The 17,759-nt window shown below is 28.1% G+C and overlaps 2 protein-coding genes across 3 annotated transcripts; one reads left to right on the plus strand and one right to left on the minus strand.

Moving 5' to 3' along the window:
- The first annotated feature begins 899 nt into the window (after positions 1–899).
- Positions 900–8,625, plus strand: LOC135929836 (intraflagellar transport protein 52 homolog). 2 transcript variants are annotated; one of them, XR_010572644.1, is made up of 11 exons: positions 900–935; positions 977–1,071; positions 1,114–1,189; positions 1,233–1,447; positions 1,586–1,645; positions 4,730–4,856; positions 6,657–6,743; positions 6,818–6,871; positions 6,970–7,023; positions 7,511–7,601; positions 8,313–8,625. XR_010572644.1 is itself a non-coding variant. In XM_065466564.1 (11 exons), exons 1-11 carry the CDS (start codon positions 933–935, stop codon positions 8,376–8,378), a joined length of 1,044 nt encoding a protein of 347 aa, XP_065322636.1. In that variant the 5' UTR covers positions 916–932; the 3' UTR covers positions 8,379–8,625. The 2 variants fall into 2 exon arrangements, 1 of the variants encoding a protein (XP_065322636.1); XM_065466564.1 differs by having other exon boundaries at positions 916–935; positions 6,970–7,139.
- Positions 8,626–13,454: 4,829 nt separating this feature from the next.
- On the minus strand, positions 13,455–17,569 carry LOC135930297 (membrane-associated transporter protein-like). The gene is made up of 3 exons (XM_065467077.1): positions 15,764–17,569; positions 13,830–14,005; positions 13,455–13,704 (listed from the first exon to the last, which is right to left on the minus strand). Exons 1-3 carry the CDS (start codon positions 17,532–17,534, stop codon positions 13,474–13,476), a joined length of 2,178 nt encoding a protein of 725 aa, XP_065323149.1. The 5' UTR covers positions 17,535–17,569; the 3' UTR covers positions 13,455–13,473.
- Positions 17,570–17,759: the final 190 nt, after the last annotated feature.

A 17,759-nucleotide genomic window follows, 5' to 3' on the forward strand; every position in this document is an offset into this window, starting at 1 on the left:
CCCAAAAATCTAAAAAAAAAATTGACTAAACTGAGAATCCGCATCATAACTCCAAAAATAATGATGGAAACTTAAAAATTTTTTCATTTTATGTTTAAATAAGTTAGTTTACACCAAATCAGTGAAAAAAAAATAAAATATTTTTAAAATCCCAAAAATTTTAAAAAAAATTAAAAAATTGACTAAACTGAGAATCCGCATCATAACTCCAAAAATAATGATGGAAACTTAAGATTTTTTCATTTTATGTTTATATAAGTTGGTACCAAATCAATTAATCCAGAGCGAAGATTAAAATTTTAATTATTTACGCCATCTTGCGGAATTTTATTTATGATACATAAAATTATTATGGGTGTTATCTTTTCTATATAATAGATCTGTTCTATACATATTATAAATTTATGGACTACAAAATCTTCTATATTCTAATTTATACATTTAAATAATTTTAATTTTGGATAGATTTTATTTTTACTTTAAAAACATTTTATTTATATATTTAAAAATAATTGATATCTGATAACTGATAAACACAAGGAAGGCAGGTATTAAAAAAGTAGAAAAAGTTTAATTTATTTATTAACTTCTTTTATTTCAAAAATTACAACTGATAAACTTACAATTTTTACTTATATTTACATGTTAACGTTAATATAAAGAAAAGATTTTTACAAAAAGTAAAAGTAAAAATATTCAAATTATAGGTTATCAAAAATAAAGAAATGTATTTTACAAAAGGTCATAAGTCATAAAGTAAAAGTATTCAAATTATATATTAAATTATATATTAACAACAATAACAATAAAATAAAAATAAATTTTACCTGTCAATTTCAGTTTACCTGTCAATTCTCAGTTTACCTGTCAATTCTCAGTTTACATGTTAATTCTCAGTTTAGTTACACCGAAAACATGTGTAAAATTTGTGAATGGTAATATAATTTTATTATTTTTATTATTGGGATAACTATAGTCTAAGGAGATTCTTGTAAAATTAAATGATAATTTAAATGCTGCAAGCTTTAAATATTTTTTGAAAAGTTTGAAAGAAATATATAAAACTCACATGTAAATAAAAATTTTTGAATTATGTATTATATTATCTTCAAGAATTCAACAATATCCTAAAGAATTGAAAGACATTTTATATGCAATTAATTTTGACTCAGATATTCAGCATATTGAAGTAATTTTACCCACTTTCTATATCTACTGCTACTTAATTTTAGATTGAAAGTATCAAAAAATTTATAAACACAGGAGGAACATTCATATGCTTTATAAATGGGCAAAATAATTATAAAGAAAACAATCTGACTAAATTAATTAATTATTTTGGTATAAATTTAAAAAATAGTGAAGACAATTATGAAAATGTAATATCATTGGTTGCAAATAAAAATCTGCATCCTAGAGAAGCAGTGATTCATTATAATAAAAACATGTAAGATTTATAAATAATTATAATTTTATAAAAAAAAATTCTGAGGAGGTTGGATTGAAAATCAATAGTTTTTGACTTGGAATTCATCATTATTTAAAATTTTTATATATTAAGTATACATAATATTTATATTTTTAGTGATAGATGTTTCAACGAATCAAACCCTGACATAGAAAATAGTGAACCAGATGAAATACAGTATATGATATTCATAACTTTTTAATACTTTTCTAATTATTATACCAAACTGGATATTAAATTTATAAAATCAGGAAAGAAATATGTATTATGTACCTGATAATAAGTTTTATGATAACTTTAATGACATAACTTGAACTTTTGCTAAAAGCAAGATCTATATGCTTGCTTACTAAAATAATCCTTGCAATACACATAAATTTTTATGGTATTCTTTGTATCACACTGCTTATATCACTTTCAAAATATTTTGTATGCCCTCTTGGTTTTTTCCCAATAGTTTTATTGTCTCCAAATTACAACTTGTATTTTGGTTATAGTTCTTGTAGGGGTGATCCCAATCCTTTAATATTAACTGTTAAATATTTTAAGGAATTGTTGGCCTAAGGTAGTTTTAATTGATTTAGGAATAACTGATCATATTAAATGTAAGTTATTAATAGAATTAAAATTTTTGTGTCTGAAAGGACACTTCCCAAAATTATAGAATTTGGAAATGTGATAAATTATTATTATTGAAATTATCATATTTTGTCATTTAAAATTTGGATAAAATCAACAGTTATATAGCTGAAATGCAGGTTGGGACTTAGTTAGAAGAGATATTAATTAAATATAGAGTAAACTATTTTATAATATAAATATTTCAATTCATGTTCTCCTTTTAATCTTAAGAAATGCAAATTTTTTTTTGTCTCGTTACATTTTAGTTATAGAATTTTAAGGGTGTATACTAAAAATATCAAGATTTTCTTTACATTGCCTCCTTAATATTTTTATTATTGGCTATTATTAATCATTTAAATAACATAATAACACAAATAACAATAATTTCAAGATAAGTGGTATTGGCCAAAAAAGGAGTGCAGTGCAGTGCACCTCTAATTTTTAAAGTTAATTTATAGTGGAGTGTACCAGTGTTGTTAAATAGCTCGTTGGGTTTATTTTAAAAACGGTCTGATTAAAATTTTAGCCAAATAATATTATGCAAACATGGAAATTTTGCTCATAGATGCTGAAAGATTTCTTCCTCGATTTGCCAAATCTTGATGCTTACATAATACTATTTTGGTGAAAATCTTAATCGGGCCATGACAACACTAGTGTGCATAGAGTATATATTACATTTACAGTGTGATGTGAGTAATATTTAAAATAAAAATTGAATTATCAATTGTAAGGTAAAGATATAATTAGCAGTATTTTAGATTGTAAGATAGATTATAAAATAAAAAAAATATACCAGCAGTGCATAGATGACCGAATCTGATCTTGATGATTTATGAAACAGTTTGGAAACATAGCAGAACCTTTGAAACCAGGCCAAAAAAACATTTCTCTCTTCAGAATTGCCATTTGAAGAAAAAAATATTCACAAATTTTGAATATTTTTACATCGTGGCTAAACCCCCCATTAAGGCAGAGGCCAGACAGATGGATAATCAAAAAATAATTATTAGGAAGTTAAATTTAGTGAGATTTAATGTGTCTTAATTGAAAAGTTTATTGCATTTTTTCTCCAGATTTTGTATTTTAAGTCAAATGGGATCCTACATTAAACCTTTTATTTTTTTGTATTTTATAATAAGGATTATTTTAAAAAAATCTTGATTTTTTTTTTGAGTATAAATCTTTTTAAGATTTTTTAAAAAAAATAAATTTGTGATTTCATTGTGAAAGAATTTTTTAGGCACGGAAATTACAAAATATTTGAGTTTTAACAGGGATGCCAACCTTATAGCCAAAAAAAGGGCCAGGTTCTGGTTTAGGGATAGTAATGTTAGGTTTAGGGTTTGGAGAGCATAAAAAAATATTGACCTAATATTAATAATATAACTTAATTTTTTTTATATGCCTCATTTAACCAAAAACAAATCATAACATGTTCCAAACATATTTTTAATTTAAAATCTAGAAAAATTGTATTTTACTTTCTAAAATTGATATAAACAAGCTAAGCAATATATTTTTATTTTATTAGATTAACATTTATAATAAAATATTACAGACAAAATAAACTGAAAATTTTTATAAACAAGATAAGCAATGTATTTTTATTTATAGCATATTAGATTAACATTTATAATAAAATATTACCCACAAAATAAACTTGAAAATTTTTAAAAATTCGAAGAAAATGAGAAATGATTCCACCAAAATAAAATCTCTTTTTAGTATTTATAAAATATATTATTTTAGGAAATTTTTTGATTTTTTGATACTTTGAACCCCCGACTTTTAAAAAGGGTTCGGGTTCACATCTCTGTTTTTTTTAAAAAATATTTGTCATTTGACTAAGTTTTTTTTAAAAAAAATGTTTTTAATTTTATCTTTCCCATATTTCCGCTTCAATTTAAACAATTTTTTTTAAAAAAAAATAAATAAAAACACTCCGCAAAGCTTAGTTTCGAAATACTATTAATAAAACAATCTTGGAAAATTAAATAATAATTTGTTCGCCATTTATAAAAATTGAAAGTATGGCCCTTTTCAGTACAGTTGCCAGTTGAGTATCGATGTAAATGAATCTGCTTTTCAGTTCAGACTGTAAACTCTGATTTAAAGGTAATGTTTCACACGGCTCTGCTCAAGTCGATTCGCTTTAGCTGAGCTGAGTTATTAGACCCATAAAATATAATAGAACTCTTTTATCAATGTTGTGATATTTTTCTAGAGTATATCCATCTCCCAAAATTTAGAGGGCCATTTTTTAAATTTGATTTTTCCGGAAATGTTTTTATATATGAAAAATCTATATGAAAAGTTGGATGAAACTCAGATTTTCAAGCTCTTAATAAATGATTTAAAATTGAGCGAAAATCTTTATAAAAATACATTTCATGGTGGCATCCTTAAGATTTTTCGCCAAAGTAATATTTACTCAGGCCTCGAGATTTGTTTAATAGATATCCATAATTTTCTGTTATATATGAGCAAAATCATTATGCTTGCATAATATTTTTTGGCTAAAATTGTGGGTTAGCCATTTTGATAACCCTGCATTTATACTCCAAGATTAATTTCACAAATTATTTATAATATTATTTCTAAATATATAAAAAAATATTAATTTCTCAAACTCAGTTTTTCCTTCATTTATCCATATGGTGTCACACTGACCATCGACGACTCGAGGGCTTATGCAATTCTTGGCACTGGAAAATTTTGCTTCCCTACCGATTCTTGTATTTGCGCCTTGCATATCGACAAAGTTAATTTTTAAAAAAAATGAAATTCGAGAAACATTACAAAATAGTAGGGACATTGAACATTCAGCAACCCATAAGTGCCATATTTTTAGTGAAACCAGGGAATAAAATAGGAATATTATTTAAAAAAAATAAAGAACGAAATAAGTTCTGGAAGTTTCCAAAACGTGTTTTAGAATTATATGTTAATTACGACCTCTCGGATAATTTTGATTACGAAAGTCTGAAAGTAAACAGAAAATAAGCATTTTTAATATTAACCCTTTCATTCACGCTAGGCCAAAATATAACCCACTTTTGGTGGTAACTTTTTGTTTGTTAATACAAAATCTAACTCACCTTAAAGCTTTTTAAAATATTTTTTTCAAAATTTTTTTTAATGAAATGAACAATTAGTTATTATATTCCATTTTTAAAAAATCTTGAAAAAATACGTCATTACAAAATAAATATGATAATTTTTTTCTCTGCATTATTATTTTGGCAATAATTCTATCAATTCTAAAAATAATTCAATTAAATTTTATAGATTGAGAAAGGGATAAATTAGCATTGTTTTCTACAGTTTCTATCAACATGGTCCAAAGTTTCTCGCCATACGATCAATAATTTTATCAAAACGATTCCATTCCTCCGGAGTCGCTGTTTGAGATGGCCAACGTCACGTTCTCGAAAGACGCTCCATATCTTATAGTCGACCGGATTGAGGTTAGGGCTATGGGGGGGGGGGGGGTAGGGTACAGAATGGGTGAAATAAAATCTAGGTTTCTCTTCAAAGCAGTTTCGCATTTTCCCTGGCTGGGTGAGCTGGAGTCCTGGGGGAATATTCCCGACAATTTTTAAATAGTAGGCAATGAGGGCTCGCCTAGTAAAACGTCACTATATTTTGCACTATTAATTTTAACCCCTGGATCATGAAGAATGAGCACTGTACAGCCAAGACTTGATAACCATGACGGGTTTTGAGAGATTTGAATGAGTATAAAGTAATCGATTAGCTATTTTCTCATTGACAGGCACATCCTATTATCAGATTTATCTTGGAGTTACTGTAAACAGCGTTTAATCAGTGAACAATATAAAATGAACTAACTTCTGAGGGTATTATAGAAGTTTCTTGGTACGTACCAGACGGGCGATATTAATGTAGGGCATGCTTCTTTTTTTAAACATTTCAGCTCAAGTTCTTGGCCGATAATCCGATGTACTGAAGTTTTTACCTCGTTCTTGGGTGCCAGGTCGGTCTTCTTGGTTCAATACGATTGTTTGTACGAGCTGTGTGTGGTCTACCACCACCATACCGTTTTTCTGCTAATCCGGTGGCATCAATATTTGCAATCAATCAATTCACTAATTTCTGTTAGAAAATTCCTTAAAATACCTTTTGGCTCCTTAAGGTTCTTGTCTTAAAATTTTAATCAAAACTCAAGTCATCTTTCTGAAAACTATTTTATTTTATTATCGTCTGCTTAAATGTAAAGTTCAATAAAATAAAAGTATTTTCACATGTTGAAAAGTTCGAATTTTGTTTGTCCAACTTTGAATATGCATAACTTGTTGATAGAATTTGATGAAATTTTCCAGAAAACATTGATAATTTACCCCATTGTCAATCTATAAATTTCAATGAATTTTTTTAGAACTGGCAGATTTATTGCCAAAATAAAGAGTATCAGTTTAAATGGCATACAGTAAAGATATTTTTCAAATGAATAGTTTTTTCAAGATACATTTAGGAAACACTTTTATTATAATGTCACATAATTACACAGATTATACCCTATATCTATATTTTGTTCTAGGAAAGTGGAGGCAAATTCTGTGTTATAGGCTCCTGGCACGTATTTTCCGATGAGTACATCAAAGAATTCCAAAATGAAATTTTAAAAGTAAATTTCTATATCGTGTCATTTTAATAAATTAAATATTTCACATTATATTTCTCTATTTTCATTATAAACAGACCAAATTATTCGAATTTTTGATTTCGACCAAAATGCCCAATCACAATCTCAACGTAAATTATTAAAATAAATTTGATCGAAAAGCTATGTAAAAAAAATAGCTATCGCAATTAGTTATCCTTATTTATATTGGTAAAATTAATTATTTTAGCACTCATTCACGAGGATTGAGACGATTCCCGATATTTCAGCATTGAGTGATCAGGTTAAGAGTTGTTTTTCTTTTAACGAGTTTAACGTCATCCCGAACCATGATCTGGATTTAATTATACGTGATGAACCATTCTGGCATTTTAATCCCTGTTCCTTCATTTCAAAAAAGTACCTTACTCTTATTCATTTATTATAATGTGACTATTATTTTGATAAACTTTAATATATAAATAGATGATACTTTCTGTAGAATCGTACTAAATTATTTCTTAAACGTATTTAGTCAAAATTGTTTTAAATAAAATATCTTTTGAAATAAATGGAAGGAATTATTGGAGTCTTATTATTTTTTTTAAATTATAATATATTTTACTTAGTAATCGCCTATCCCTTAGGGTCTCTTTCTATTGGCTCATTCCATTCCTCTATTTCTATTGAATAAACCAAGAACCTGATTTGGGCTAGGGAGGATCTGAGATTTTTTTAATGGGATTAAAACAACTAATATTCATACTTATAAAAAAAAATCGTGCACACAGAATAATCAAGGAATCCGACAACGAGGCTAACCAAAAGATTACTTTGATAAAACCGCCTTATGAACAAATCTTTCCTAAATTTCAACTCATAGTAAACTTCTTCCTTTTATTTCAAAAACAAAAAATAGGTAAACGGGCAAATTATCAGTGACCTGTCAAGGTGTAAATTTTGGTCCTGGCCTAGATATTAAATTTTATTTTCAAGTCCTGCCCGTTTTTGGATCTAGCCAATTTTAGAAATATTTATGACCTGTTCAGAAATTTTTAAAATTTCGTTATTTTGATCATCTTAGCTGTCGAAAATTGTTTCTGGAGTTAACATTGATTGTTAATCGCGACAGCGCTTAGATTATAAATAAATTTATTTTTTTAAAAAAGAGCTATACTTAATCTTTGAAGATTTTTTAAAAAATAGAAAAGTATTTAACCTAAAATTCCAAATTTTTTTATAAATGAAATCTTGGCTATTTTTATGCATAGGAAATCTTTCATAGTGAAATCATAAATAAAATATGATTTTGATCTTCTTAAACAAAATGTTCAATTTTGTGATCTTCAAAAAATTTTGAGCAAAAACCAATCCTCCTTTTTTCAAACTTTGTTTTGAGACATAATTTTCCTTAATTGTTTCATATTTTAGAGGTGTGCCTTTTTTGATAATCATACTTATGCCTATAAAATAAACTTTCGCTTACAATGAATATTAATGGCATAAAAATCAAATTTTTGCTATCGGTGTAAAATTTTTATTTATTCAGCATTATTAGCATTATTTTTATCATTTCTTCATCATTTTTTAAAGCTACATCCTATCATCTTCCCACAACCAATCGAAATGCCAGAACTGGAAATATTTGATTTGGACTGAAAATTTACCAATATTTCGAAAAATATATAAATATCTATTTATTTTAAATGGCGATAAAAATAAATAATTTATAATAGAATGATTAGCTTAGGGTAAAGAATCCTATGAGGTTGGGAAATAGGGATTTCAGGATTTCTATCTGCCTGTCGAGGGAGTTAATGCCACCAATGAATCAGTTGTGTATAATATTTTTAATTTTATTTATTATAACAATTATCAAAATATATTATAATGTATTTTGCGTTTATTTAACAATGTGACTTCATTTTGACTTATTTTTTATTAACGAATATTATTATTCGTCCAATTTACAAAATCTATCTTTAAAATGAAATCTTTTCAAAAAACAAAGTCAGCTCATTTCTTTTATCATTTCCCTCAACCTGTGTATCTTCCATAACAAATTTTTTTCGTGAAGTTTCAATTTTAGATTCCAATTAGCCATATTCATGACTCTGTCGCGCGACTCATTCTCGATTTCGGTGACTTCGTTAGTTAGTTTCTCTTCCTTAACCACGAGGTGCTTTCTAGGAGACTTCATTAATTGCGCTTTCTTTTTGAGTAGTACCGATGACAATTTGTTTTTCAAATTTTCTACGACTTTTCTCATATAATTTGCTGTTTTAACCCGTTCTTCAGACATATTTTCTAGGTAAACACTTCTCATTATCTTACCTTCTCTGTCTCGTAACTCGCATAATTGTAACCACAATTCTCTTTCTAGTGCTTCCATTCTTCTCCTCAAAATGGCTTTGTATCGGTTAGTCGTTTTTATACAAACAGTGGTCGTATAGAGGGAAATAGTTGGACGCTGTTTAGCTGAATTTAAAATAAAAAATTTATTTGATATTCAATTATTAGATAGTATTTGATAGACTCCGTTCTTTTTTAACAAAAAAAAATGTGTAAGCAACACTTATGCTTTGTTACCCTTTCAATTCGAACAAAATAATGTCAATGGGGTTCATCATTCTAACAAAGTCCATATTATGATAGTTTTCTTTTTACGAATACGGGCCAACTCTCACTATTATACCAACCGGGTCGGTTTTTATTTATTGGCAGACCCGAAAAACCTTTTTAAAAATTTCTAGCCGGACTATGCCGAACTTTATTCTACTTATTACATTATTCAATAAAAAATTAAGTTGGCTACCTCTTTAATATACTTAAATAAGTTTATTTGAAACTGCTTTTATTTTTTGATAGAAAAGTTCTCAAATTGACATTTTTGGAAAGTAATCTAAGCGTTAAATCTCACCCAGTTTCACCAGAAATCCTTAGAACGGGATTCACTCAAAGTTTTGATTTGATACATTTATGTTTTATTTTCGTTATAAATAAAAAATTAGTCTTAGTTAAATATGCACCTAAGTCATTTTTTTAGGTGATACCATCCGGTCTTTTAGAACTATAGGTGTGGCCATTCGTGAAAATATTTGCAGTGTAAAGTGTGGTGACCCTTATCTATTAATTTTCCACAATCAATAATTAATTGATGTTGCTGTGTTACATCTTAGATGGAGGACAACAGAGGTTCTAAGAGTCATTTACATCCTATTTTAGCTTTAAAATTATTGAATTAGGGTTCAGCTTAAGGTGGCCGTTCATAAGGAGGTACAGGCCATAAGTAGAGAATCCCACTCTTTATAGGCATCGGAGGTAGTCTGTGTGATGGTAGCCTTTTTTGTCCCAGGTGTGTTGGCTAAGATGAAATGGTCTTCTGGGATGAGATATCGAAGAATGATTAGATAGTATGAAATGAAAACCTGTAACGCGGGTGCTAATCTCATCGGATTTACATGGAAAAGTGACTTGTAGCTAGGTGAAACCGAAAACTTTATTTAAAAATGATTCCAGTAGGTCTTTAATTTTAAGTTTATAAGAGACCAGAAGATCCTTATTCTTGGAAATAGGCAAGGATCTCCTTGCATATATAATTTTAGGTGTATTAAAAAAGTTTTTAGTAAAAAAGCTAGTGAATGGGAAATGGTTTTAATAAGGTAAGTTGTTTAGAGTGTTTGGTATAAAAAATTCAACGGTTCCTTTTATCTTATAACATAGTTTAGATGGGTAAAATTATCTATGGGCATAAAGGGGGAGAGCGGATGCCAGGCTTATCAAATCTCACATTTGGAGATATTTAGAGAAATTCATAGGCAGTATAAAGAAAAAGAAAATGCAAACTACTACGTCACACTTTAAGCGTGAAATGAGTCAAGCTTTTGGAAGCAAACTAAATTTAATTATATTTAATTGGTATGTATTTTAAATTAAATTTTAAAATATAAAAAGTTCTAATGAACGGGAAAAATTGAAGTAGTGACATTTTTATTCCTATCTATGATGAAGTGACTGACATATAAATAAACACAATGTATTTAAAAATAAACATAGTTTTATTGTAAGAAATTAAAAGAGGCTAAGATTTTAGGTAAAAATTTATTAACTACTATAGAATTATGCTTATACCAGTCAATTATATTATTTTTATAAAATTTGAAATTCATTGTTTGTTTGTTAATTGACTATTTAACACTATCCTAATATTTATTTACATTTTGTCTTATATAAAACAGGTTAAAAAAAGATTATACTTTACTATTAAATAAAAAGAGATTTCTTATTTCACTCATCAAGAATATTCCTTATCTGAACTCTCTCATGCTAATTATTGACCCTTTTAATATTAGTGACAAATTATAAAGTCGAATCACTACATTAACAAAGCCTAGAAAGTTCTCACAAAAATTCATACTCGGAAATATTTTTTGCTAGCTGTAGACTTTGCAAGTGTTGTGTACAAATCTTTTGCTCTCATAATGAGTGTTTCTGTTCGAAAACAAAGAAAAACCTTGTAAATGTAAATACAAGGATTTTTTGCCGTTTAAAATATTAAATAAAATAACCTTTTCGGGGGTCCATAATTAGAAGATTGTTTAGCGCGATTTTTGAATCTTTATCAGAAATAGGAAATTTCTGTACATTTTCCATCAATTCTATTTCCGAATAATCTTGCTTTTTTACAGCTTTTAAATGTTTTACCTCAACAGTATCATTATAAGGATTTGCTTTGGCTCTAATATAGCCTACACTTTTGTGGTTGCCCAATGAACTCTTATCCCTATTGGCTATATCTTTAGCCTTTGTATAAATACCAACTACTTTCCGCAAGATGTTCACTAAATCATTATCATTTCTAGATTCATCATAAAATCCCACTTGGGTTAAGACCTTTCCTATTTGATCAGGGTTAACTCGAGTTTTTATTTCTTCGTATACTGATTTGGCTACTACCATATGAATAAGTGTATCTTTATCGTTGGGGCAAACGCAATCGCTCAAGTGTAAGTTTTTCAATTGGCAACATTTCCACTGCTTTAATCCCGCTATGAAATCGTACAGTTCCCTCTTACTCTCCATGTCATTATCCTCGAAGTTCATCCAATTGAAATGTGACAATAAATCTGTTTTTTCTTCTATAGAGGCTTGAAACAGGTCAAGATGACCAGTAAAATCCATACCTACTAGAGGGGATACAGTGTAAAATTTTTTCTTCGATTTCCTCTTCGAGATTATTGACTCCGGTTTTACGATAGGCGGGTTTTTAAAATTTTGCTCCGAAGAATAAATAGTTCCGGAAGATTCGATAGAAACATTTGCCTTTAATTGATCCCACAACGATTTTAATTGGTCATGCATGGAATTGTTTAATCTGTAGGTGTAAGATATAGGCTTACCTATCTTACTCGAATTAGAGATTGAATGAAGCTTGCCAGTTGGCGTGACATCTTCTAGATCGTACACTATGTCAATATATTCAGGAAAAGTGGCACTCGGTTTAACCGTGAATAATGAGCTCCTATTGTTATACCACAAATTTATCAAGAATTTATATAGAGCGGATTCTTTATAATTTATATTAGTGACGTAGCCTTTTATTAGAGGTATGTCAGTTAACAGAATAATTGCGATATATGTGTTGATATATAGCTTAAAATTTAACATTATTTAAAAAAGTCTATATGGTTTGATTGTTATATCGCAAATGATTTTTTTCTATCTAATGCTGTAAATTATAAATATGTTTCATTAGTATTTCATAACCTAAATCATCTATTTTGTACTACAGCTTTTAAATATTATGAGACAAATTTGATATATAGGTTAAATAAATCACTAATTATATATAATTATTCCTACCTTTTTTGTAGCGTCCCCTAATATTTTGAGAGGAGGTTTTAGTTTACTAATGGGGATCTCAAATTCTTTTTTTGCCCGGCCTTAAGCAAGGTCCCGCTTATAATAAATTTTTAACTGGATAATTCTATACAATTAATTTTTTTTCTTATTAAATCTTCACACAGCTTTGTGAAATTGGCGGAACAAATGAAAGTACTAATACTAAGACCTATTATAATCTTTGAAAATTAATTATTTTAATATTCAGTAAGAAAAAATATTATTTTAGGCAAATTTACGATTAAAATAGACTAAAGGCACTATTCACAAGCATTTCATATGTTCGCCTAAACTGATAAAACATATGTTTTTTTTTAAAAAAAAATGAGGATTTTATCATTTAAAATTTATTTTATAGAAATAGAGGAAAATAATGCAAACTACGTTTTATTGAATATAAATGCATAAAACAAATTTATTTTCAATTTGATATTTACTATTTTTTTCGGGAAGACTAGGAAAATAAATCAGCTAGCTTTTAGAAATAGTTTTTATTAATAAAGTTTTCTCCATTTTTAATAAAATTTAAAATACATAATAATATAAGTATCTATATCTATCTACATTTTACGAGTATATTCTATTTGTGTAAAAATATATAATAACAATTCTTAAATATACTAGAATCCAATTTATAGTTATATGTTATACGATTTATTATTAATATAAATTACAATAATAAATTAATGGAATTTTTTTTATAGAAGATTTAATATAAGTTAATTGTAAAGTCTACAAATTTTTTAATTATATATGTATATAGTGAATATATTATATAGAAAAGAAAACACATGAAATGGCGTGTCCACACCCTCGAAAAAAAAATTTGTGCTTATATTCAAATAGAATTTGCTTATATTCCGACAGGATAATTTATGCGATACGCGCACATAGCACCCATAAAACTGAGAAACGAAGCCAGATAAGGAACTATGGCTGTTGTGTTAAATTTATCTACTAGGGTTCCTATTATAGATGACAGCATAAATTGGGCCCAAAATACCATACTACTTACAATTGCTATATCAGTTCCTAATCCACGGAGCTGTTCGTTTATTTCCTTGTTATCTTCGCTCTCATCCACCTGATAGTTAGATAAATAAAACTCTAAGATTATTCATTAAAATTATATCCATGAATTAAGTTAAATTTATTAGAAAATAAATAAAATAATTATGGATGTAAAAAAGAGAATTATTTCGAATTTACGCAATCTTGTTGATGGAAGTGAGTGATAAGAATGTACGGCATGGTAAATAATGTGGCGTACATAATACCAGGGGCAATTGAAAATGCTATAACACAGAATCTACTTCTAGCTAAGGCCATTACCAAAATTCCTACAGAATAAGCTAGTTGACCTCCGACATAAACCTTTTTAGCACCTATTAAGACCATAATTAGAATTAATAAGCTTTAATAAATAAAAAAAGAAGATTAACAAAAAATACGGAAGTGGATAGGGATGTTTTAAAGCTATTCCATATATTTTTGTTCATATTAAGCTTAAAAAAAAGGATTAATTTTAATAAAAATAACTTAAAAATGAAGACAAATGTTGAAATATTTATAAATTAAAATATAAATAAAGCCTGAATTAGAGCATCATTATGTTTTCATAGTTTGTGATAATAAGATATTTATTTTTTAGAAATGTAAAAGAATGTTAGTACTTAGTTTTGTTAAAGTGCAAAAGGGTTGTTTTAAGCAGTTAATCGGATCAGGGTTGGAGTGGTGGCATATATTCACCCATATTCGAACACGAGTTAAAAAATATCCTACCCAAACCCTAAGACCAACCCAACTAGCAAACCTTGATTTTTGGGCAGGATTTAAAATAGTAAAAAAATTTTTATAGTAGCACGATTTTTTAGAATTAATAGTTCTAAGTTAGTTGTATATATTATAAATAATCCTTTGATAATTTTAATATTTTTATTTAACTATATTTTTTTCTTCTATTTATTACCAAAAATGAATAATCATCAAAAATTTAAAATTCTAATTATATTTATTAAAATTAAAATTAAAATTATTTTACCAATATGGGGAATTATTTTAAAAGATCGCATAAACTGTAAACCAGGTTACGTTTCTATTTGATATTTGACTCAGATTTAAGCCAGAGGAAAATATTTTTTAAAATAAATTAATATTTTTTTAGAATTTTTTTTTACAAATTTGGGCTGGGTCGAAGGATTTTGAGGTAAAATCGAATAGCAAATAACTTATTGAATGGGTAAATTAAATTAATATCAGATAATAAATATAAACCCAAATGAATTAAAAGGCTAACTAGCCGAATCCTTTTGAATAAAGACTTATTCGGCTTAGGATATTTATTCGCGATTCAGCCCATTAATCCAAAGTTTAAGCCTTTTTTTACGACTTCAACTTGAATTTGGAGCCGTATAAACTCTATTCATTTATTTTTACAATATCAAGCCCAGCCCAAAGTTCTGGGTCTTCTAATTGAGTTTGCTCATTGGATTTTACTTATTAGTTTTATCTTCGGGTCTGGATCAATTTCTTTTTGACTCATGCTCGAAATCGAGCTAATTTTTCTGACCTTTATTCCAACTCTGAGTCGTAAGTTGTGAGTATTCTCACAACGCTAATATGTTTATAAATTTTTTATTCACGTAAGTATTAACAGGGGAAAATAGCTTATTTGTTATTTGATATATTTTACAAATTCACATAATTATCAAAATATATATTAATTATTCTAAAAAAAATGGTAATTATAATCACTTATTATATATATCTGGAAGTGGTATGGGAGAAGGAATGTTGGCATATTAATTTTTTATCAATTTAAAATGATATTTAAGAACAAATTGCATATTTTTTTGCCAGCACCAAATTCGTATTCGTTTAATTTTATTTATTTTTAATCTTTCCTCTTTTTTATATATATAAAAGGTTATAAATTTCAATTTGTCAAAATGTTTCAAATTAAGTTTTTGTGTTACAACTTGCTTTATAATATATTTTTTTAAAAAAATGTAGCCTATATATAAATATAAATTATCATTAAAAATTATAATAAGTAATTTATATTCCCAACTCTTATCCATAGCATTTAATAAGGTCATAAAGGGGGTAAGGGGAGAGGGATAGATTATAAAAAAAAAGCTAACCAAATTTTTTGACCAATCTTTCTATATAATAGGAATAGACGGCGCAGGTCATGGAGTAAGATGCCATACCCCAACACCCAAATCTAACACCTTTTTCATATGTTTTATGGATGAGGGAGTTCTCTGGAAATTTAGGATCACCCCTAAATATGTGTTGCCCAACATAGTCAGTGAAGTACAGGGAATAACAGACTAAGGACATCCAAGAAAACAAGTTGGTTAAGCAAAGAATTTTTAGAAATCTGGGCATGCGAATTATTGATTTGAGATAAGACTTCAGAGAAACAGGAGATTTTACTTTTTTGACCTTAGCTTGCAGATTATCCTCATAAAGATTGTTACTATTGCTTGTATCGGACATTTCTTCCCAATTGGCATCTTCAGAAAGAGTTTTATTATATAGGGAAAAATTATTTGTTTTGTGAAATTCGTTGAAATTATCGATAGTTGTAGATACTTTAGGAGGAGTTGCAAGAACAGGACTCATAGATACAAATGATTTTTCAATATTATTATCCAGTGTAGAATATACATTAGTTCCAAGGATATATCTCTTTATAGCGGCTAATGAAAACTTATTTTTAGGGGGTGTATCGTATATCAGCCCATCTAGTGGTAACTCCTTAAAGCTATTAAGCGTTACAATGAGGCACACGATGAAGAGCACCAATATAATACCAAACACTATCCTGTAATGATCCATAAACATTTTTCCACTTTTGTTCTTAAGGAAATCAGAATGCTCCCAATCGATAGCGCCTAACATGTAACCAAAAGATCCACCCGCCCCGGCAAATATAGTGAAAGCACTCAAACCCATAGTATGTTGTTCAGGTAAGCACACGTCTAACATATAAGCCCTTGAGGGAGACTGACTCGCGTCTGAACAAAAATCCAAAATGATTACTCCTAAGCATGTTACAAGTATTGATAGTACCTTAGATCTTTTGGATGAGTACAATTTATCTTTAGTGACCACTCTTTCCTTAGTTTGGATGCTCTCAAATTCTCCTTTGTCAACAATGTTTGTTATACGGACTTGTCTTGATATTTGATAGGATGATGTGGAAGTTTCGATAATATTTTTAAAAACATTTTCACTTTTGTTTTCTGTAGTGATGTTATCGTCGTAATAATAATAATCATAATAGTAATCGGACCCATTGGCAATAAAGAATTTGTTTTTATTTGAAATAATGTTGCTATTACCATGGTTGTGTGCAATTTCCAAGGGTGTCTCGGAATCCTTGACATATCTCCCGCCTCCTAACATGGCCCCTAGGTACTTTCCATTAGGCACCAGAATCAGACCCAAGATTATTCCTAAAGAGAGAAAGAATATAAAGGGTCTCCTCCTACCGAACCTAGAACGACAATTATCAGACATCGATCCCATGATAGGCACCAATATCAACCCAAGGATTGGACTAAGGCACCATATAAGAGACATGTAAGAAGTTGGAATGCCAATTTTCAGCAAAATGGGTGTGACAAATGCTGTTTCGGCTGAATAAGCCAACTCTATGCCACATATGACTGCCGATATGAGAAATAGTTCCCACTTTTTTTTAGGTTTCAATAGATGAGTGTATTTGCTTGAGGTTATAGAATGTTCCGCTATGTTGTTTCTCCATTCATTTGTCAATTCTAGCAATTTTTTCCTGGTTTCTTTTATTTTTGGAGATGTGTTTTCCGTGATTCTAGATGTTATATCTTGTAAGTTTCCTAACACAGCTGCTAGGGAAGATGTGTAACCTAAGCCTAAAGACATTTTAAATGAAAACCAATCTCAAATAAATCGAAAGTTATAAATTAATCAATTGTGTTTTATTAGCTATAAATTATTCATTATGACATAATTATTTTATTTTTAAAAATATTCTCATCGTAATCTAAGTAACTGTGAGATCGCATTTTATATTTAATATTATTTTTAATCCTTTTATTCTTTAATGTAAAATTTTATCGATCTAAATAATTCGCTTTTTGAACACTA

Source organism: Gordionus sp. m RMFG-2023, chromosome 5 (assembly GCF_954871325.1).
Source record: "Gordionus sp. m RMFG-2023 chromosome 5, tfGorSpeb1-WG-v2, whole genome shotgun sequence".
In the NCBI taxonomy this organism is placed as follows: Eukaryota; Metazoa; Nematomorpha; class Gordioida; order Chordodea; family Parachordodidae; genus Gordionus; species Gordionus sp. m RMFG-2023.

What these genes read in the sequence shown, in the direction of transcription:
- LOC135929836 (XM_065466564.1), top strand. An exon ending in AGTGAACCAGATGAAATACA is followed by an intron (nt 1,646 to 4,729) that starts GTATATGATATT and finishes TCTCAAACTCAG; the next exon opens with TTTTTCCTTCATTTATCCAT. An exon ending in TTCCTAAATTTCAACTCATA is followed by an intron (nt 7,602 to 8,312) that starts GTAAACTTCTTC and finishes CATTTTTTAAAG; the next exon opens with CTACATCCTATCATCTTCCC.
- LOC135930297 (XM_065467077.1), bottom strand. Translation starts at nt 17,534, where the DNA reads ATGTCTTTAGGCTTAGGTTACACATCTTCCCTAGCAGCTGTGTTAGGA. An exon ending in AAGATTGGTCAAAAAATTTG is followed by an intron (nt 14,006 to 15,763) that starts GTTAGCTTTTTT and finishes TGGTCTTAATAG; the next exon opens with GTGCTAAAAAGGTTTATGTC. An exon ending in ACTTCCATCAACAAGATTGC is followed by an intron (nt 13,705 to 13,829) that starts GTAAATTCGAAA and finishes TCTAACTATCAG; the next exon opens with GTGGATGAGAGCGAAGATAA.